This window comes from Maniola hyperantus, chromosome 9 (assembly GCF_902806685.2).
Source record: "Maniola hyperantus chromosome 9, iAphHyp1.2, whole genome shotgun sequence".
NCBI lineage: Eukaryota > Metazoa > Arthropoda > Insecta > Lepidoptera > Nymphalidae > Maniola > Maniola hyperantus.
In genome coordinates this window covers 7,510,131-7,534,018 of record NC_048544.1, presented here as the reverse complement: position 1 = coordinate 7,534,018, position 23,888 = coordinate 7,510,131, and the positions used below count along the sequence as shown (strand labels likewise).

General features: G+C 38.1%; 3 protein-coding genes across 6 annotated transcripts in view; 1 reads left to right on the top strand and 2 right to left on the bottom strand.

Moving 5' to 3' along the window:
* Positions 1–6,858, top strand: part of Osbp (oxysterol binding protein) — a 29,618-nt gene extending 22,760 nt beyond the window's left edge. The window contains exons 13-14 of the mRNA XM_034972317.2: positions 1,131–1,273; positions 1,652–6,858. Of these exons, the coding sequence (XP_034828208.1) occupies positions 1,131–1,273; positions 1,652–2,003 (495 nt within the window). The 3' untranslated portion in view covers positions 2,004–6,858. The remainder of the gene's footprint in view (positions 1–1,130; positions 1,274–1,651) is intronic.
* pasha (partner of drosha) overlaps positions 1–23,888 on the bottom strand; it is a 144,958-nt gene that overhangs the window by 99,841 nt on the left and 21,229 nt on the right. The window lies entirely within an intron of this gene.
* LOC117985222 (uncharacterized) overlaps positions 7,299–23,888 on the bottom strand; it is a 35,044-nt gene continuing 18,454 nt past the window's right edge. For 2 of the 4 annotated variants that reach the window (XM_069501035.1, XM_069501037.1), the window contains 3 exons: positions 20,532–20,600; positions 19,232–20,351; positions 7,299–18,652 (listed from right to left, as the gene is read on the bottom strand). In XM_069501035.1, the coding sequence (XP_069357136.1) occupies positions 18,582–18,652; positions 19,232–20,351; positions 20,532–20,600 (1,260 nt within the window). In that variant the 3' untranslated portion in view covers positions 7,299–18,581. The remainder of the gene's footprint in view (positions 18,653–19,231; positions 20,352–20,531; positions 20,601–23,888) is intronic. The other 2 variants (XM_069501036.1, XM_069501038.1) reach the window with 2 other exon arrangements.

Here is a 23,888-nt window from a genome sequence, read left to right as displayed (position 1 = left end):
TATCTTGTACCCAAGGATAGCTCCTAACTTATCTCTAAGCCTAAAACATATAATGTGGCCTTAGCCTGAAGGATTATTTAAATGATAAGAAAGCTTGGGAATGAGTTGCTAGAGCAGTAGCTTTAGTTTTAAGTTTGCGTAATAATTATCACCACTATATCTTAAAAATCTAACACCATACCAGACCATCAATATGAGTAATTTATTACCTATTTTGAATATATCATTTGACTTGACTTGACTTGAAGATATATAGTTCTAATAAGTGTGATTTTGTGAAGTGGTGATTATAAATAGAATACCCCACTGAGCTTGTTGTGGGATCTTTTCAGACCTGGGCGCGTTTGGAACCCTCGTAGCTTTAATTTTAAGTTTCATCGTCATCATGATCAACCCATCGCTAATGAGCCGGCGATGGGATTGTAGTGACAGAGCACAGGTCTCCTCTCAGAGTGAGAAGGGTTTTGGCCATAGTCCACCACGCTGGCCATGTGCAGATTGGTGACTTCACACGCCTTTGAGAACATTATAGAGAACTCTCAGGCATGCAGGTTTTCTAACGATGTTTTCTTATACTGTTAAAGCAAGTGATATTTAATTAAGTACTTAAAACGCACATAACTCCGAAAAGTTAGAGGTGCGTGCCTGGGATAGAACCCCCGACCTCCGATTAGAAGGCGGACGTCCTAACCACTAGGCTATCACAGCTTATAGTTTTAAGTTTACGTAATTAAAATTATCGCCAATGGAACCAATTCCTTTGTCGCTCTCTACACTAAATTTAGAGTATCTGCATCCTTTTCTTTTTAACAATGCTAAAAAAGGAACGGAACATGACTTTCACATTTAAAGACTCTAAATTTTAGTGCACAATACAAATTTAAACAGTAGGTTCGCGACTGCGGGCTAAAATCACGGGTTTGACCATCTAAAAATTAAATTTAGAACTGTCATACTGTGTCTGTCCTTTTCATATTACATTAGTAAAAAGAGCATGCGAATACTCTAAAATTAGGTTGTGCTCAGAATCAGTGCCACTATCATCTATTAGCTGACTATCAAAAAGAGTACCTACAATAGTACCTACTTTGAATAAATAATTAGAATGTAATTGAATTTGTCGGTTACAGCCGCGGTACGTGCTGCAGGGGCACTGGGACAGCCGAGTGGAGGTGGCGGCCGTGACGTCCGCGTCGCCCGACAACACCGTGTGCAAGACCGGCAAGTTCGTGCTGGCCTGGCAGCGCGTGCCCGCGCCGCCCGACTCCGACAAGTACGTACTACATGACCAAGTGGCATTACCATACAACGCTGTCAGACCTCAAAATACATTACGTCAGTACATGACTTAAAACTGCGAAAACCTGCTAAACTGTTTGAAAAAATGTTAAAATTATGCTAACATAATTAATACTTTGGATGGAAATTGATGTATTATCAAGTAAAGACTCTCGTAACTTAAACTCGTCTGTGTCGTCCATTGTGGCAATTTTTGTAAAATTTGCGTTTGTAAAACTACCAGAAGTTGCAAGGTTGATAAATTAATATTTTAAATTATTGATTAAACTACAAAAAGTACATTAAATGTTTATGACGTCACATGTTTCTATTTAAAACTGCTACTGTATGCGCGGCCGGTCCCGTATTGCAGGTGTTACAATTTTACGCTGCTGGCGGCGCAGCTCAACGAGCCGGAGCCGGGCGTGGCGCCCACGGACTCGCGGCTGCGGCCCGACCAGCGCCTCATGGAGGAGGGGCTGTGGGACGAGGCCAACGCCGAGAAGCTGCGCCTCGAGGAGAAGCAGCGCGCCGCGCGCCGCGGGCTCGAGGCGGCGGCCGAGGATGCGGCGGCGCGCGGCGTGGCGCCGCCTGCGCCGCCCGCGCCGCTGTGGTTCACGCGCCAGGCCGCGCCCGGCCAGCCGCACCTGCGGCACCTGTACAGCCACCGCTACTGGGAGGCCAAGCGCGACCAGGACTGGGCCGCCTGCCCCGACATCTTCTAGCGCCGCCGCTGAGCGGCCGAACGTGTGCCAATGTGACCCACTCGGTATGGAAGTTTCTAATACACAACGACTTTATATTACGCAGGTGCAGTGCAATAAAACAGTTTTGTTTATGGTTCAAATTGAGGCAGATATATAGCTATGGACAGCTACTGTGATTTTACATGACTATATTCATATAGCTACACAAGCCTTGTGCTGAAATATTTTCCTACTTGTCAACCGTTGAGTTCACGTCGACTATGTATTATATATTAAATGAACATACGGTTCACACGGAAGCTAAATCAATTAAATCTATAGATATGAATGTGTTACCATTGCCCTTCGCTAAGCTTTAGATGCGTAACAGCTATGCGCTTCCTCGTGGCATCGGTTTTAACTTCGACTTTACTTAGCCTATAAGTAGGAAGCGAAGGAGGAACCCTTATTCGGTTTCATATTTTGGAAGTGTTATAGTAAAAGTCGCGAATGTTTGAACTTGAGTGGCAGTGTGATGTGACTTTAAGTTATTATTGAGTCTCATAAACTTGTACATACTAACAGTTAACACTACGCGGAATGTATTTTTTAAATTTTTTTGGCGCTCATTCCATTTACTTTGTATATTCTATCATCCGGATTCTTTGTTTTCTGCCAAGTATGTTGAGGTTGTATTTATTAATTTTAAAAATATGTTGAAATATGCTGTGAGATCATAGGTTTTAAAGAGGTGTTGATGAAAGTTAGGCGTTTCTTCTGTATTACCTATATTTATGGAAAATTAAACATAGCTTTATATACTTTGACGATCAGGTTAAATCAGATTGAATCGCAAGCAAATGTAAATATATCTGATTTTGAGAACGCTGCACTCCGGCCCCAATCTATTCTGTGAGTGTGCGTTGTGCCTAAGTTTTACACAGTAAAACTCGACTCACATAATATAGACTAATTGTAAAACTCAATGTATATAGTATCGTACTATTTTTGACTATGAATGATGTGACGAAAAACCCTTTTAAAGCTATTAATCACTGAGCAAATAGTATTCTGCATGATACAGCCGTGGACCGTGGTGTGCAAACATGTTCCGATCAAGCAAAAGATACAGCTAGTTAGTTTATCTACTACTGCCCAGCTAAAATTTTTTTTATAATAAGTATTCTAGAAAATACTAAAAAATAATTATTAATAATTTTTATATTCATATATGAAATACATACTTTTGTTTTTTGTAATTTATTTATGTCAAATAAAAAATAACGGTGTTATAATAAATAGTAGGTTAAGGCAGTCTCTTCTTATGCCTCACTAAACGCCATTGCATTGTTAGTATATATGACTGTAATCATTTGCTCTAAGAAGTTATCCTATTAATAATAGAGGTTAAGGGTCAAGGCATATTGGACGACAGTCAAACCGAGACGCCTTTTTTTACGTCTCCTCTACTAAGTAATATAAAAAAAACTGTTGAGTAAAAAGCACACCTTCAGTGTAAGGTTAATATTGTGTTGTTGATTTGATACTGCTTCAATATGTCTTGACTCTTAGGTGAGATCTGATGAGAGAGACAGATTTATATCAGCGTATAACGTCTTGTTTTAACAGTGTCGTAAGTCTGAGCAAAGTCAAAGTGCGCACTATAGATCTGGTGGTTAAGCACTCCTCCGATCCGAGTCCGTAAAAATAAGTTCCGAAGTTGTCATAGAACTATTTGTATGGTAGCTTATGCTTATGACATAATATGTCGTAGACATTTTTTATATCCGTATTTTCATGGATTCGGATCGGATGAGTGCGTGATCGCTCTTAGTCTCCATGCATACCAATATAACTAACAGTTTGATTGCTACAATATTAGTGTGATGTGACAACGAAATTCAATTATCGGCATACTTACATACAGTAAAGAGATTTACATTTTTATATGACAAAAAGTAATTTGGGAAAACAGGAGAATACAATATTACGTTATTTATAAAAAATTCTCTTGAGACATTTACTGTCCGAACACTTATTATAATAAAAATGAAATTGTAAAAAATATGAAGTACTAGACTAGATAAGCCTGTGACTTCTTCTAAAGTTTTTGAAATTCCCATGCGAACTTTTTTCGGGGGTAGCTATCTCTGTAGGAAACGTCAAAACTGGTTAAACAGATGGGCCACGAAAAAGTAACACACCACTTTCTCATTTGTAATATTTGTGCAGATTAACACGATTATTTAGCTTCATACCGTATTTAACTCAAAAGACGAGATAAAAGTATAATGAGGTGCTATTTCTATTTAAATAGCGCGCTATTCACGTTTCCATTTTTTAGATATTATGATAGGAAATCAAATAGTGGGCACGGAAATCTATTTAGAACCTGTATAGTAAATTATAAAAAATACAAAATAAATAATAATCAATTAAATAAGTAAATTCATTGCAAAATTTTGAAGGCTCATAGAAAAGGTGCATTTTGTAATCTGTGCCTCTAGTACGTGTTTTTGTCGTTTTTCTATAAAATATTTGATGTCGGAAACGTCCAAATTTATATTATTATTAATCTTCCACCTGCGCCATTAGCGACATGTAAGTGAAACAACCACATAACTTGTAGTAACTAAATACCAAAACGGAAGACTTAAACGAGTATCGGTAGGTCCCATTTTATTCTGATGTCAATTGTCATTAATATCGGAATTCACGATAACTATCAAGTATCAGCTACACAGTAATATGTGCACGTACAATCTCGCACTAGAAGCACAAGGGATAGTAATAATGCTATATACAACAGAATACGTTAGTGTTAGTATATGCAAAACCTGAAAGTATTTTTTAATTTAGATACAAGTTAACCCTTTACTGCAATCTCTCCTGATGGTAAGTGATGATGCAGTCTAAGATAGAAGGCAGGCTAACCTGGAAAGGGAATGGCAGTTTTATTACCGACGGCATCGTACCGGAACGCTAAAACGCTTTGTTTTGTGTGAATCAGTAACAGAATTGATTGCAGTCATTTTTACAATGTTATATTTTGACCAAAAAATACTTTAAAATCCTGCAAGTTTGGACACCTAGTTGAATGACCGCATGCACCAGCTGATTCGACTAGTGCAAGCGGGAGCCCGTATGATCGACGCCAGCCGTCATACGCTCACTTGGGGTGACCATGTTTTTGCGATGACGACTAAACAAAACAAGCTTATAACTTCGTTCCATTAAATATTTTTGAAATGTATACATATATTCTTTATGTAAAAATATTCAACACGTGTTTCAGTTTTTGCGACGAGTACATTGGCTATTTAGTTTCGTTTCGTAATTCGGTAACATAGTGTTCATAAGTGTTGCGTTATTAGTTAAACTAAGATGCAAATAACAGATTTAAAATAAAATTGTTTTAAGGATTTTGGTTGCAATTAGTCATCATCATCATCACTATCACAAGCTTTGGCTTTTATCCAGGTTAATTCTGTAACAAATTTTGTGAAGATTAAAATTAACTATATGAGGAAAGTGTCAAGACTATTGGTGATATAACGCTGGCAGGATAACCTGACACCTAGCTCGGTGGAACAACGTTACTATGCGTAAAAATACATACAATGTACTGAAAATATCTTGTCCAAAGCCAAAGTGCGTTGTTCGCTGCCCAAAAAGAAAGGTCTCATCTTTTAGTGCACGCATAGTAATTCAGTTGTACACAGAACACGATTTTGACAATGTTGCAATGTTCTCTGAGGAAAAGGATAGCACTATTATTATTATTTAATCAAGCGATTTGTGTACACCAGATTTAGCACCACATTATTTAGTGTTGTAATTTAATATGACTACCTGCAGAAGGTGGCAACAAGTTTTGATTATAACTTAGTTAAGCCAGCTCTTCAACAACAACCATCCATTATTTCGCGCCGCGATTAGCACGCCGGTGAAGAACCGGCATAAATATCAGAATTTGCCTCTTTTACTACACCTAACTAATGGCTAGTATAAACTAGTCAGGCATACTCCGGCTAATCACGTTAGTTTTAACGCTAAAATAATTAATCTGTCGATAAGTTATTTGGTAATTTTGTTTTAATTTGTGTAAAAAATATCATACACTTTTGACAAAAATCAATAATCTTGTTGCGAAGTAATTTATCGTCAGATTACAGAGAGTTTATTGATAAAACAATTATTTATTATACTTTATTTCGGCCGTAAGTCTCGAGGCATATTTACTGAGTCGATGCATCAATTTCAAACGACTACCCACGTTATGTACTTCGTGAAGGAAATTTCCATTCGGAATTGTTTTTGTTTTGCTTGCGTCAATTTTTTTTTCCACATAGTTGATTTCTTATTTCATAGGTCAAGGAAAAGGTCAATTTTCTTTAAAGTATTTATGAGTTGACGCGTCGACTCGACCTTGAGCCTAAAGTTAGCATACCCTGCGCAGAACTAGAGGACAGTTGTTGCTTTTCCTTTGAAAATAATTACTTATTTATGTGACATGACAGTTCCAAGACGTAATAAAAATTGCTCTTGCGTAAACTTTGTAGAAGATAGTTGCATTTTGAGGCGAAAGTCATGGGCTTCCGCCAATAAACTTATCTGTAATGCCTTAACGTAAGAGCAATGGTTTATCATAACTTCATAAGTGTTAAAATGAACTCAAGTTTATATCAAAGTATATTCGTATTTCGAAACAAGTTGTACTGTTGATATCGACTTGCAGTGGTTTAGAGTATTTAGTAAGACCTATTACGAATTGTATATTTTCAAGTGAATGTAAGATAAGTTGTTAATATTTTATTATTAATAGAAAATATTTGAATACAAAGCCATAATCTCTGTATCATGTTGATTGAAAAAATAAAATTTCTCACTAAAATTTCGTTTCATTGTAGGTACTTGAATACAATAGGTACTAGGTACTTTAGTTATAAATTTATGAAGTCACGTGAGCAAGTAAAAAATTATATTTATATTATGTACAATATCAGAATATATCGTGATGAAGTAGATGTAATGGCTCTAATATTTAACAAAAACAGTGATTTTCAGAAGTTTTTACTCAGCAACACCGCATGCAATGGGACACCGTGACTTCACAAGATGGCGGGCATTAGTCCCGATTTTCGTCACACGAACCTTGTCGCACGTGCGTTATTTTGACGGACAAAAAGTACCCTAGTGTTATCCTTCGTACGTGCAGGCTATTTTAAGAGTTGTCTACATCTTTGACGGAAGGTAATTAATTGAATGTTGCACGCTTAAGATAGGTCAAGTAGCGCTAGACTATGGTGTTCTTCGGGTGATTGAAACAGCCAGTAATTTCAACATTTTTATTAAGAAAACTGAAACAGTGAAAAAGTACTGTAAATAGCAGTTGGTTACATAATTGTTTATTTTAAACAAATCATTTACAGTTAAACGCTGCTATATTTTTACTCTGTTACCAAAAAATAAATAAATGCTGAGGTTGCTTGCAAACTGAAGCATTGCACGGGAGCTTCAATTGAAAGTTAGACTGATCAGGATATACTTTTTAGGGTTCCGTAGTATCTATAACAAAGAATTTTCATATTTTCATCCAGTCCGTCTAACCGTGTGTCACAGCCATTTTAGAAGCTAATATAATTTAACTGAAAACCACAGTATTGTTTGAGTTCTTGCAATTCACGAAGACGAGTGAACTTTACTTATCAAGAAGAAAGAAAGGAAAAAAAAGAAACCAAAAAACATTTTTCGGTCAGATTAAGAGAACCCACCAACATTTTTGTCAGATTAAGAAAATATGCTTCCAGGATGCCGAGATAAACCTCCCCTATGAAAATCTGACGCGCTCGAGTATTTCGAAAAAACTTTTTTTTTTTGCATTTTCAAAAATTCATCGTAACTTATCGTCGCGCCGAAATCGTCAGTTTTTTTAAAGGGAGCTTCCTTGGGGCCTACTCAACACCCCTTCCGAAAATCTGACGCGCTCGAGTAATTTTTTTTTTTTGCATTTTTGACTACTTTATATGCCTACCCCCACCACGCAAACCGGCAAAAACCGTACACGCCAAACCCACCGCTAAAATGGTTTTTACCATACGAGCTTTTCTTTTCGAAATTATTTTATCTTTCGATTTTGATAGGTCTCGACGGCGCCGTTGAATTACGCCATTTAGCTACCTCGCCTCCCTAACTATTAGGCGTTTTTGGACTATGAGAAAGCCTTCGATTCGGTGGAAACTTTACAGAGATGCTGGATCGACTACCGGTATACCCAAGTGCTGAAGTGCTTATACGAAAACGCCACCATGTCAGTCCTTATGTACAGGACCAGACTACGAGACCAAAAATCACACAAAAAATAACTTTTGATTTACGGTAAGACGTCCTATAAGTACGACTACGGAACCCTACCTCGTGCGAATTCTGACACGCACTTGACCAGTTTTTAGGGTTCCGAAACTCAAAAGGAAAAAAGGCACCCTAATAGGATCACTCCGTTGTCTGTCTGCCTGTCTGTCCGTTTGTCGTGTCTGTCAAGAAAACCTATAGGGTACTTCCGGTTGACTTAGAATCATGAAATTTAGCAAGTAGGTAGATCTTATATAGCACGGATAAAGGAATAAACCCGAAAATCATGAATTTGTGGTTACATCATAAAAAAATACAATAAAATGTGTTCATGAAAAAATAATTATTATTTTCAACTTTCAAAGTAATATAACTATATCAAGTATTATACAGGGTGTAACCAGAACAAACAAAAGTGAAGTAAAATGCAAAAAATCCTATAATTTTGTAAGTTTACCATATATTGCAAATAAAATATCCAACTGTCGCTAGAGGTCAACGAACTTTGCGTAAGTAGGCTACTTGGAGTCAATGCCGCGTCGTAGGCGGGGCATTGACCAATGTTTTGGACGCTATAAATTGCGGGTTTGAAAAACACTAAAACTACAAAATGAGGCAAGTGGTTATTGGTATTGGATTGTGTTTAGGTAGTATAACAATAACGCTAAGTTTTTGCTAGCGTCCTGGTTACACCCTGTATGAAAGGGCTTCCTGTACATTCTGAAACATATTTTTATTTATTTTTATGCTCAATAGTTTTTGATTTATCGTGCAAAATGTGGAAAGAAATACCAGAGTACGGAACTCCCGGTGCGCGAGTGTGACTCGCACTTGGCCGGTTTTTTAGTCTTAAGCTGGGTATCCTACTACGCGCGGCGACCGTCGTCGCTCTGCAATCATCTTCGATGTATTGTAAATTGTTACCTATACAAAAAGTATAGGGATGTTCGAGGTGTTTGTTACATATTGGTGGAATTTTATCTGCCTATGTATAGTACGCGACAGGTCTAGATCGGGCTGAGGACTCCCCGGGCACACAGCCCGGTATTCCTTTCTTGGGAAACAAAGACGTTCGCTTCCCCATTTGAGGGGCGCGCTACTGTTTTGCCAACTTTGTGGGTACTCAGCTTAATATGTTGAGTTTCAGTATTCAATCTGTAATCTAACGATAAGTTGCTTACCAAGGTTTATTATTTGTCAAAAAAGACCATAGATACAACTTTTGCCAAAAAAACGTTGCTAAGTACGCGATAGGTCGAAATGACAATCGGGGAGGGAACGCCCCGCACAGCCACTGCGCTAACCCGGTGCGGGCGAGCGCGGGTGTGCGGGGCGTCCCCTCACCTTATACCCCGATTGCCATCTCAACCTGTCGCGGACTATAGGTTGACGGCTAGATTGAATATTCAAACTATTCAAAATATAAAGATCATAAGGATTAACATAATAGATTAAATTTAATTAGAGCAATATTATTACTTATTTTAATAGATTTTTTTACATATTGATAATGAAGATGGAATTAAAAACCAGCCAAGTGCGAGTCAGACTCGCGCACCGATGGTTCCGTACTACAGTGGTAATTTTTTGACATTTTGCATGATAAATCAAAAACTATTATGCATAAAAATAAACAAAAATGTTTTAGAATGTACAGGTGCCTAACATGTGATACCCTACTTGGTATAGTAATCTTACTTTGAAAGTTGAAAATAGTTAGTAGAAGATAGAGAAAATAGAAAGTAGTTGTACGGAACCCTAAAAACATTTATAAAAATTTGTAACAGAATAAAAATGTAGACCGCTGAGTTAAAAGTAAAGCAGATAAATATACTTTATATTATATTATTACACAATATGATACACCACGATTGCCTCGATTTCCAAATTAAAAAAATCATTTAATAGTAAATTCGATAATAGTAATATACTAATTAGTCAATCTATCTGTAATCTGTCGATATGTTACTTAGCAACATCATTTGTCAAAAAAGATAACTTTTGACAAATAACAACGGTGCTAAATAACTCAGCAGGGCGATTGTCTAAAACCTGCATCAATCATTATTACAATCTCAATTGTTCTGATTGGCTGAATTTGTGCGATTCTTGTTGCAACAATGCATTGTGGCCAATAGTGAGCAAGCATTAACCAATCAGTGATGATTGCGATCGTGACATTGTAGCTGTCAAACAACCGCGGTAGGGCCACTGATTTATTATATCAAGTTTAGCCGTCATATAAAAAAAACAAGTATCTGCAGTTTAATACACAAACTTGTATACACTACATACGATCGCAATAAGTTGTCTAAAACTGATAGCTAGCTAGTAAAGTTTTGTTCTACTACGCCCATAATGAGAAATATTATTGGTACCTAGTGGCTATCATGAGTTTCGACATTTACCATCTTGAACGTATGCCAGTTAACAAAATTATATTAGGAAATTGAGACAATTGCATATAAATTTTGTTTCTGCAATAATTTATCTATACATTTACACTTTGCCAATATTTTCTAAGCATTATCATTTCAGTTCTTAGGAACCGAACAACTTACTTCAAAAGGATGTAATGCTCATTCATACCTAAATACTATTTATATTCTCACAAGTAAACTATTTAGATCTCGAGGCATTTGCATAAAAAATATTTCAATAAATATAATGAATAATAATATTGCAGCTATTATAAGATAGTAGTACACAATGGCTTATGAAGCTCAGGCGAAAAGCCCAAGGAGCACACTCTTTGTTAATTTCACTCGACGCTGCAAGAGCGAGGTACCTCACCATGTATGCTACAGAATACTAGCGTTTTACTTTCTTTTCAAACCGTGTAAGCGAGTCTGAAAACTCGTACATTTCCACAATCATCATCGTACAAATAAGCTAAAACATATTTAAGTGACTTGCAGCTATCCAAAGTAGCATATCAGGTTGTAGATCCTCAGATCAAATCCACTGTAATTAGCTCAGACCTTTTTATCTCTAATCTCTAAAACGCACTATAACAACAAAACCCAAAATATGTTTGCACATCTATTTACATTTTTTACAAGGAAACGAAATAAATAATATTTCTATACTTTTGATATGAGCGGTTTTTACATTACGTTGACTTGATTATTGACTAATTTTATACCGAATTTATGATGGAAAACTAAAGTGTGTTTTAATTTTTATATCTAATTGTGTGGTGAAAGCACAAAGTGAGACTGCGCGGTTTTTTGACGGCCAACTGAAATCTTTTTAATTTATTTCTGTATCGTCCTTACTTAGTGTTTTTTGATAACTGACGTCTGATTAATTAAAATCACCTCAATCTACACATGAATACATAACTTTATGTCAATTTTGGTAACACAATCTGTATGTACAACCGATCTGCAGACATCAGAAATTACAATTCACAAATGGAGTTCTCAGTTCCTCAAGCTTACAATTTGTAATTCTAAAACTAGCCTGTTTAATGAAATATACCAATTCCCTAAAATTTAATTTTAAGATTTATATAGTGTTTACATTTCAACAATTAAAAACCACAAATGGATAAAATATATTCTTCAACTAAACAAGTCAGCCAAAAGCGAATTACAATTCTGAAAGAAATTAAAAAATATTTAAAGAATTTTAAAATAACTTTGTAACACATTTCTATAAACAGCCTTTTCTGGGTATGAATTTCCATAACGTACAAAACTATGTTACTACTATTAGCATATTCTATTATCTATGATTTACATAATAATCTTTGACACCAACAACAATTTCGTTAATAAGAATTATGCATTATCTGTTTCAACTGTGAAGACAATTGGCAATAGCACTCGGTTACCGACCTAACTTTCAAAATTGTACCGCCAGCAACAAATTTTTTGTTAATGTTTTTACACATAATATAAGATAGCCTACAAAACTAAATAAATTTCTTGTATAAGAAATATTTTAAATTTCTATTACAAAATTTCGACTAACTTATGAATTTATGCGTGTGTGAGATTTGAATCGCATGTTTTTTCATTATTACTTCAGCATTCAGCTAATACTTACATGTGTTTTAAAAATTAAACGGGATAATGAGGGGTTTCGAAAGATGAATTACAAATTCTAATACTTAAACGCTTTTGTACTAGGTACCTAACTAAACTAAAACTTCTTCTTTGTAAACTTCTTTTTGGTTTAATCTCTCTAAAATATTATTTTTATCAAGTTTCTCTAAAAATATTTGATGAAACAAACTTTTTATTACAGTATAGCATTAAACAAATTGTTTCTTCGGGTTATTTTTTGTCAACCTCCATACATACTGGATGCCGCGGTAGTTCGACAGCCACAGTGCGAGGATCGCAGTCACCTGTCATTGGCCGACTCTGCTCTGTCGCTACTGACTACGTATTTGCTAAAATGCATTGTTGCAGTAAAAATACTATAAATTCAGCCAATCACAGCAATTTAGATTTTAATAATGATGGATGCGTCTTTTTGGAATAGATCTGCGGTATTCACAGTTGAAACGGATAACACATGCCACGCATCAGCTTCAGAGCGTTTACACACTATCCGGCCGGTAGCGGCCGTCAATAATATCGAGCTAAGCAACAACGTCAGCATACACCCTATCTTTGCAGACAAAAACTGTTTTGTGAGGACACAAACTTGTGAACTCTGATTTCACTTGATATAGTTCGCAATGTCTTATTAGCTACATGCTTATTTTTGATTAGATAGGGTGGAAACGATCTTAACATAATCAAATAAATAATACAGGAATAACCAGTTTTGGTGCGCAAACCAGTCCCTGTACTGAAAGACATGTGAAGGAATTTTCATATTTATGTACATTGACGACAAACATATAATATTATAGTTAAAAGGCTTACTGTGATAAGTATATTAATATTATGACAATATTATATTAAATACTAACCGTACAATCTTAAAAGGATATTTACTATTTATAAGCAATCAATAATGCTATGCTCACAAAAATACATTTCTGTTTTCTTTTATTTGGACTAGCATTGGGTCTTACACATTCAGCCAAGTGTCAGTCAGGCAGCTGACTTACAAGATCTAGGTACGCCGCGAACATGTTACTGTGTTGTAGTACCGTAACCTGGCGCCATGATCGACCAATGAGAGCGCACGCGCACTGCTCCAGCCGCCACACAGGCTAGTAAGCACGTTTTTATTTATGGGTCAGAGCGAACTGAGCATCAAAATGTCCAAGCAGTTTTCATTGATAAATTGATTAATGAACTAAAAATAGTGTGCAAGAGAAAATCCACAAGGAATTATGTGTTGCGCGCTATTTTGAACTTTATTTTAATTGTGATCTAGTTCATTTATCAATGAAAACTTTGCTGCTCAGTGTGCACTGACCGTAAAATGTGCGTATACGTTCCATTTCCTGTCACAGTCACACACAACGCAGTAATATATTTGCTCCTTTAGGCGAAGATAATTAAGCTTTAAGATAGCATTGGTGCTAATTATGTTACACAAATCTCTGAACACTGCTCTCTTCCACAAGTCCCCTCCGGAATAGGATGGCGCTACTTGTGGACAAGTCAGTTTATTTTGATTTGTGTACAACCAGATTAGCACCAATCTGATGTTCTAATAAACACTAGCTTTTCTCTAGAGTCTTCCACAGAGTTTACCGTTACAAATATATAAGTACCATTACATATTAAATGTAGAGGAATCAAAATAAGAGGGCCTGCATTTAAAATACAGTAACTTTAACGAGCTAAATAAAGTAGATACCTAGAATTTATACCTACATTGCAGTTATTCGCAAACAAATCAATCACACGCGTACAAAATATGTAGGTATCGCACGCACAGAGGCGTTTCCTGATATGATTATTTTGCATATGGAACTCCACTGGGAGTCCGGTCTATACCTCGATTTTTACTGGATTTTGTTTGGAACATTTTTGAGAAAATGCCTATAGTCAGCGACAGGTTGAGATGGCAATCCGGGTATGAGGTGCCCCGTACACCCACACGTCACTCGCACCGGACTAGCGCGGGGGCTCTGCGAGTGTGCGGGGCGTTCCCTCCTCGCTTGCCATCTAGACCTGTCGCGAACTATACGACTACTTTTATGTAATAGCTCCCGGCAGTGTATTTTTATAAGAAATAGACGTCTTCATATTCATAAAACAATTTCAGAAAAATAATTCGAGTCTCCTTTGAATCATACAACAAAATTAAAAACACAATAATTTTAAAATTGTTTTCTTTCGTGAGAACATCACAGAGTGTCATTATAACAAGTATAACGTTTTGTGGTCTCTACTGTACCTCGAAAAGTCATAATATACTCATCAATTAATGTTCCAGTTAATTAGGGTAATTTAGTAGTTGATATATTAATATTCGAATAGCAGCTTGCAGGTTTCCGCATTACAAATTGGATTTTTTTGTATTTATATTTGGAAGACAAAAAATGATGTAGTTTATGGATATAAATTGTATTGGAGCTCTAATTGCAGGTCTTGACATATTAGTCGAAACCTATAGATGGAAGTCTTTAAAAGTATTATAGTTATTATCAAATAGCATCATCTCTTCACACAAGCAGGTTAACACAATTTTGATAGTACACGCAGCCTGTTAAAACTTTATTCTCGCTTTGGTGCAATTAATAATTGGTGGAATTTCAAAAAATATTGATACATGTTTGAAGATAATGGATGGATTTAAAAGGGCACGCCGCATCTCGCGGGTCTGTCTGAGACTCACAAAGCTGAGTCGAATTTTTACTGCAGATTTTTAACTCCACGGCTTTTAAAGTTTCAGTTGCTTTCGGGTAACCATTAATGCTCCAAAAAAATTATATATTTTACGTTTTCTATGTTTAGAGGTAAACTCATTGGATTTAAATGCAAGAATCTCAAATCATTCAAGACAGTTCGCGAAGATAAAGTGCATTCGCACATACGAGCTGCGCCTAATGCACAAAACACATAAATGTAATCAAATATAAGATACAAATTGACACTTCAAACAAAGAACAATAATTATAGTTGTCACAAAATAATAGGCCAGTTTTGACGTTTTTTGTTTATGAGCATTACTAATTTTGTTTAAACAATCGGGAAATTGGATACTTTTTAACTTACTCTATATACGGAAAGTTCTTTCTCTGTTACGTAATCCCATACAAATAACAGAGACGAAAATCCCAGTGGTCGTTAACCATTTAGAGTCACCAACCAATCACAAACATGTTTTCAAAAAATATTCGAAATTCAATTCGAAAATGTTTTCAAAAAACATTCGAAATTCAATTCGTAATCATAGTTGCGTTGTGATTGGTTAGTCACTCAAAATGGTTAACGCCCACTGACTTTTTGTCTTTTGTCATTTGTATGATATTAAGTTGTCACTAATTCATGCTTTTCAACTAAGTCCATCATCAGTGCACGGGCTCTCTGAATATACTACAGTTTATCAATCTCTGAGCACATTGTACGCAAAATGTTTGTTTTAGGTTTCCTTGATGACACAACTGGAACTACACAATAATTGATCAAACGTTTCTTAAATAATCCTTGTTAATTATCCCAGCACTGTGAACAGGTTTATGAAAAGCATTTGAAAGTGTACAGTGAGGTAGGTTCAGTGTATGGACTTTAACTTTATTATACATCAATTTTATATATTTTTTTTTAATTTTTTTATTCATTATAGGGATACGCTTGACCACAATCACACCTGATGGGAAGTGATGATGTGGCCTAAGATGGGACGCGTTTACCTAGAAGATGCCTATTCACTCTTGTTTCGACATTTATATCGACATAATTTGAATCAAGTTGTCGTAAAAATCCGTTTCTTTGGTTATCGATTTGTTTAGTTACGTCTCTATGGTCTCTTTAAGCATATAATATATTTTGTCAAACTGAAACCTATTATTTTGTGACAACTATGTAAAAACAAGCACTGGTTGTATGCAAAAATAATAACATAAAATATCAACTATATTAGTGTACAAACCTTGCTAAATTCATTATCAATAAAACAACTTTACTCATTTTGCATTATACAACCTAACCAATAGAAAACAAGATACAGTATAGTCCGTACAAAATGACTCCTCACGCGCTATTTCAACTCTAAGGGTCAAAGCTGTAATGTCAAAAGTACGGTTCACCTTTAAACTAAGTTGAAGGTACTACGCCTTGAAGTTTGACACAAAAAGTTAAAATGACGCGTGAGGAGTTAAATTTTACGCGTTATACTACAGTTAATTTTTGACATATTAGGACACTCACTCTGCCAGTTATAACTTATGTAATGTAATGTTTACAGTTTACTTTATGTACAGTGTAAAACAGTATGACTTAAAAATTACATAACAAATGAAATACAAATAGCTAATAGTTAGAGAGAATCTATAATCGTGAATAAGACAACAAACTCAAGCACAAACATTAACAGAAACAAAACATTCTGTGCCTGTTACACTCATTCCATTAACAGAATCCTTGGTAGCTAATCGGGAGAAATTTTCATACATCTGAATACAATCTTTTTACATTAATGCTATAATAATTTGTTAGCACCTGCTCATTTGGATAATACAGTCATCCATACTACTAGCCTCTCGGTTCAGAAGGATTTATTTGATAAGTGGTTGGAATCTAGCATTTAAAAAAATAAAATAACATCTATTAAACATCTAATGGTTTGAAACCTTGGGTCTAAACTTAAAGTAGAATACAGTATGCAGCAGAAAGTAATGTCCATCGGCCTTAAGAATGACATTTCAGCTTTGTAGAGCGTGTTCTCTGTCACTCATAACTATGTGACGGTCTCAACGACAGAGACAATGCTCTACAAAACAGCTATTTCCTTCTACTGCCGCGGACTGTAGTGGATTTATTGTTTTACGTGGAAGATAGTACAACTGTGGGGTAGCAACTAGCAGCACTAGCATGGATTTTAATATTAGCAAAACAATGGGGCCGATTCTCTTGTACACAATCTCTAAGTCTAAATCTAGTGCTATCCTTTTCCGCAAGCAATATTATGAAAGGGTTAGCAATAGATTTAGATGTATAATTTTAGTTTAGTTTAGAGATTGTGTATTGTATGTAATATCTAAACTAAAATGACTATTATTCTAAAACGCAGCAGGGAGCATTAAGAAACGAATACCAACATAATATTTAGTTGTCATTTTAGTTTGGTTTATAGATTATGTACAACATAATTGGCCAAAATGAATGTTTCTATGGAGTATTTTCTATTATGTAATTTAAAGGATTTAATTTATTATGGTAAGAATAATAGGACTTTCTTAAGCTAGAACCTCTATAGGCTCTACAGGGCTCTGTATAAAAATCCTCCATTTGACTGAGCCGAGAGCTCTGTAGCCACTGCATCGTCGCCATCAGTCGCCAGTTACGAGGCAGGCAAAGAGGCAGACCAGCAGGCTTATTCAACATCTTAGTAGCTATGAAATTTAGTTGTACACTATGACAAGCGCCTAACAAATAAGAGGCAAACTCCTAATTTGCTACTGGCTGACTTTGGCTGACCAACCAAACCAAACCTAAACCAAAGTTAGCTGGTAACAAATTAAGAGTTTGTCTGTTATTTGTTAGGCACTTATCAATTTCATAGCCACTGAATGCTAAGCACCAATAGTAATTACATGGACGCTAACACAATATATTTGTTTAACGCCTTTAGTAGTGAATAACCAAAGTTTTTGGAATATGGAATAGGCCTTCAGATGCAACTACTGAACAAGATAGAGCTCGATTGACTGATCTGCCTTACTCGCCAGCCTCTATGTGAAATAGGCGAATAAAATAATAATTACAATAAAAGCCATTGTAAATTACTTTTTTTTCAAATTGCTAAAATATTCACAATAAGAATTAAATGCTCTAGACCATCTATCGTATATACAAAGCTTAAAAGAAATCGATTTTAGTATTAACGCTATATAGTCTCATTTTATATTTATCGGGTCGACAACATGGGGCTTCGCTTTCCGTAGCATTCCCGCAGACAGCGGCCGCGAGCGCCGTGCGATCACACCTTCACGTTAGTCGAGTTACGCACCTTACACTCATTCTCGTCGCAGGAGTTTGTCACTTGATTGCTCACACCAGCTCACACCGACATCGTAGGCGATAACAACACTAGCACACTGACGTAGCCCACTTTTATAGTATTCGAATAATTCACTTTATAATAACTTTGGGCGCACGCATCGAATTCGTCCGTAGCGAGTGTCTAGTTGTCTTGCGCCGCACACTCGCTGAAGTAGTGCGCCTTGCCGCCGCCGCGCATCACGTCTTCCCACGCTGGAAAATAAACGTGTATCATTTTTATTGTACTGTAAGTTCACCTGGTTTCTTCCTTTGACTTAGCATTGCCCGTTCCACCAATAACTTCATCTAACGTCTATTCAAGGCAAGAAGTAAGTACAGTACGCGGCACAGAAAATAATGTACATCGACAATTAGAAAGAGATAGCGGTTTTGTAGAGCATTTCTCTCTTGTTGAGACCGACAAAACGTCACATAGGTATGACATGGTGACAGAGACAATGCTATACAAAGCCGAAATCTCATTCCAAAGGTCGATGTACATTATTTTCTGCCGCGTACCTACCGTATAGGGCTCACTCTCCCATACAAATGACAGAGACAACAATCTCAGTGGCCATTAACCATTTTGACCAACCAATCACAAACGTATTTCTTCGAATTGAATTTCGCATGTTTTTGAAAACGTTTTCGGATTGGATTCGAATATTTTTGAAAACATGTATGCTCTTAATGGGTCATTTATAATGAACCATATTTTAAACGTTAAACCTAGGTATTTTAATTCATAATTGTCGTTAGTCAACACTCGGAATAGCGACGCGGTATACGCACCGGTGCCCACGTAGTCGACGATCTGGGTGAGCATGCGCGCGGGTGGCGGCGGCGGCGGCACGTAGCGCAGCGCCGCGCAGCCGGCGCGCACGGCCACGGCGCGCTCCAGCAGGTCGCAGCGTGCGCCCAGCAGCTGCTCGTTGACGTCGAAGCCGAACGTGACACCGTCCAGCTCGCGCGCCGCGCCCGCGCCTGCCGCCAGCAGCACAACGGGCGGCCGCCGATCCGCCACCACGTCGGGCGCGGGCGGCTCCTTGCGCTCAGTCGGCTTGTCGCGGCGCCGCGCCGCCAGCGCCGGGTACTCGTCACCGGGCGTGACGGCGGCGGGCGCGGCCGGCCGCTCGTCGCCCTCCGCGTAGAAGTTGCACGACTCGATGAGGTCGGGGATGTTGTGGCGCGTGCGCGCGATGTCGGCGTAGGACGCGCAGGCGGGCGGCGGCGCGGCGGGCGCGGGCGGCGGCGGCGAGTGCGCGCAGTCGGTGTCGTCGTTGGAATCGTTGCTGCGCTCGGAGGCGGGCGCGGAGGCGGGCGCGCGCGCGGGCGAGGGCGCGCGCACGCGGCGCGGCGGCGAAGGCGCGCGCTCGGCCTCGTCGGCGCGGCGGCGCGGCTTTCGCTTTTTGGTGACGGTCTGGAAGTCGGCCAGCTCGGTTGGCGCGTCGGGCTCGAGCAGCGCGCGTGCGTCGGCGCCCCAAGAGCGGCGCTCGGGCTTGGCGGGCGCAGGATCGCGCGGCTTGTCGGTGAGGTCCTCGAGCTTAGTGCGCGAGAGCTCCTCGAGCGAGGAGGCGCGCTTGGGCTTGGCGTCCTTGTCCTTGCGGCGCTCGGTGGAGCGCTTCTTGGCCGCCTTGTCGTCGCCGTCGTCCTTGTGCTTGGCGCGCAGCTTGGGCGCGCGCCCTCCCTCCGCGTTGGACTCGATGAAGCGCAACACTTCGTTGATGTCTTTGTTGCCCTGGTAGCCGTCTATCTGATGCGATTTGATGACGGTCTCGTTTTTAGACGACTTCTTTCTCCTCGGTTTCTTGTGTTGACCGGAGCCCGAGAGGGGCGAACCGAATCCTTGTACCGCGTTGCCGTTTTCATCGAGAGATTTCTGTAAACGGTAGTGCACAGTGAGTATAGGAACCTGAATAGGAAGGAAAAAATTGATGTTAGAATTTTTAGAACACAGAGTAGATCACACATTGGTGTTATTGCGAATGATCGATTCGATCGTAGCTATTGAAGAGCGCGAGTGAGGTGATAGTGCGATGACGTCGGTGCGAAGCGAGCCAGGATGGGTGCGGAGTCGGTGCGACAGGCCTACCTTGTACTCGTCGGCGGCGGCGGGGCGCGACAGCGGCAGGCCGTTGAAGCTCGCCGCCGCACCGCGAGGCTGCGCCGCGGCGACACACAAACCATTAGTCTCATTTTGAAATTAATAATTATAAATATTGTAATGTACCGTTTAGTCATACCATTTGCAATTTTAAATATTGTAAAGAACGATGCCCGAGTCCTGAAATGTTTGGTTTGTGGACGTTTCGTAAGAATACAATTTTCAGTTATTCAATAAAAATGAGCACCTATTCATTTTAACGAATAAAAAAATTAAAACTGTATTTGAAAGTTGTTTGTGTTTCAAAAAGGCTATAACCGTTGTCTAAAGGGCGGAACAAACTATTTATCGGACGCGTCTGACCGCCGTGTCGCGACTTATAGGTATCTGGATAATTAAACGTACACTGAAAAGTGAAAACTGTAGCGATCGGACGTAACCTTGATCACTCGGACGTCCGATAGATATTTCGCAAGACGCGTCCCAAACGACTGTGCGATGACACGTCCCGTAGTTTGTTTCCGCCTTAACTGTACACGCTGCAATGTAAGTTTTTCTTGAATTTATTTGTTGTTACGTTGCAAATGAGAGAAAAGTACTATACAAATCTCGGCCGGATATAGTAATTACTAATGAACAACCTCGTCCTTTTAAAATCACTTTGGAAGTATTCGGTTTCGCCTTGTCCTTCCAATATTTCTGGGTCGTAAGTAGCTTTATTTCCGGCCTGGACGTTAATGTACTATTGTCTCACTTGCTCGGAAATTCTGTCATTATAAAAAAAAACAAATACAATCTATACGCAAGCCATCACTGTCCAACACGAAGTACTTACTTCATCGGAAGAAATATAAGTAAATATTACTTGGCAAAAGTGTTTAATTATTATCCTGTAAAAACTGTAACTGTTTCTTGTATTTATTTGTTAACTAGCTGATCCCCGCGGCTTCGCACGCGTGGATTTAGGTTTTCAAAGATCCCGTATAGCCTATGTCACTCAGGAATAATGTAGCTTTCTACTGGTGAAAGAATTTTTAAAATCGGTTCAGTAGTTCCAAAGATTACCCCCTACAAACAAACTTAACGACATTACCTCTTTATATAATAGTATAGAAGTATAGATTGGTTTCCTCGCAAATGATAGAAAAGGTACAGTATGAGTTTCGGCCGAAATAGCAATTTACAGACTCGTTTATAGTTAGGGAGGCGAATAGGGGAATTTTCGGTAATACTCGAGCGTGGCAGTTTAAGATATGAGAGATACCTTAGACCTAATAGAACAACCTTGTAAAGTATTTAGCTCTATATGTAGTGACGCGCGCCTAGGATAGACGATCAGATTAGTAAAAAAAAATCGATAGTCTGAAATACTCGAGCGCGTCAGATTAAGATATTGGGGGTTGATTTTAGTGTTTTAAGACTAAATTTAACTAATCTGACGATAAGTCCTTGACGCCGCCGAGTTATAGGGTCGCGAACTTGTAAAAAAAAAACGTTAATCCGGCATTCTCGAGCGCGATTTTTTATTTTTTTATTTTGAAGAATATAATCTAAAACTTACTAAAAATACAAAATCTGCCGGTTTCCGCATGACCGGAAGTGTGTAGGAGCCATTTCGTCTTCCGAAAAACGCGTTGCGGCATATAAGTCGCGAACGATACATTTTACCAAAAAAAAGTTTAAATAAACAAAAAAGGTAATTTTATTTTACACAAAAAAGGTCTCTTTACATTTTTGTCCAAAGTTAAAACTTTTTGACTTGAAGCATCATAAAAACTCAAACTCCCGGTTTTTTGAGTACATCTCGAAAACTGAGGGTGTTAAAAAAATTGAAATAACCATACTTAAATTATGTGACTTTTATTATATCTCAATTTTTTTTTCTAAAGCTTCTCGACAATTTTCGTGGACTCGGAAAAGTTACGCGTATCTGTATACAAAAGTATCATTAACATGTACAGTTTCATGTATGTATATTATTCAATAGCCTGTTGATCCTCAAATTGTTTTTTGGACGTACCGTAAGCAAAACGAAGTGAAGAATTGAAGCAAAAAAGAGGAATTTGCCATAAACATGTAATACAGACTGAGCGCTTCGCGGAAATATGCCGTCCTACCAGTATTTTTCCTTAATTTCAATTATCAAGGAGAAAGAAAGGAAAAAAAAGAAACAAAAAACCTTTTTCGGTCAGATTAAGAGAACCCACCAACATTTTTGTCAGATTAATAAAATATGCTTTCAGGATACCGAGATAAACCTCCCCTATGAAAATCTGACGCGCTCGAGTATTTCAAAAAAACTTTTTTTTTTTGCATTTTCAAAAATTCATCGTAACTTATCGTCGCGCCGAAATCGTCAGTTTTTTTAAAGGGAGCTCCTTGGGGCCTACTCAACACCCCTTCCGAAAATCTGACGCGCTCGAGTTTTTGTTTTTTTTGCATTTTTGACTACTTTATATGCCTAGCCCCACCACGCAAACCGGCAGATTAGTATACCGTTGTTATCAGAGGCACTTGGGGCATACGTAGTATGAATATCTGACGCGCTCGAGAATGCCCAAGTAACTGTTTTTTTTAAACATTTTTGAAAAACCGTACACGCCAAACCCACCGCTAAAATGGTTTTTACCATACGAGCTTTTCTTTTCGAAATTATTTTATCTTTCGATTTTGATAGGTCTCCACGGCGCGGCGCCGTTGAATTACGCCATTTAGCTACCTCGCCTCCCCAACTATTAGTTTTAAAATCACTTCAGAAGTACTCAGCTTCGCTTCTCTTTCCAATATTAGTCAGCCGTAAATTGCTTTATTTCGACCTGGGCAGTAATGTACTATAAGTCCCACAAATTGCTAATGCGCGTGGCCGCCAATTTAGTGACGTCAGCACTAGACTGAAGTGTCGAGCAACCAGTACCGTTGACAAAACTGTCGATAGAGTAGTTGTAGTAATTTGTTTTAGTTGTTGTTTCCTTTTTGGGTTAAATATGAGTAGGAAAATAATTAATAGTCGTGCCCGTGAGATTTTGCAAAAGAGCTCACAATTGGATTGAATTAGGTAGTTATAGGATTCAAAAATACTACTTCAGAATACCACTCAATCGCTTAAAAATGCCTCTGACACCAGTCAAGACCTGGTTATTTCCACGCGAATTTGAATAAAAATGTTACAACTACTCCAAAATAAAACCAAAGTCAGGTTACTTGTTAAATACAAAGGTACACAAATATTGTGGCTGATTCCTTTGTACACAATCTCTAAACTAAACTAAAATATCACGTCTAAATCTATTGCTATCCCTTTCATAATGTTGCTTGCGGAAAAGGAAAGCACTAGATTTAGACCTG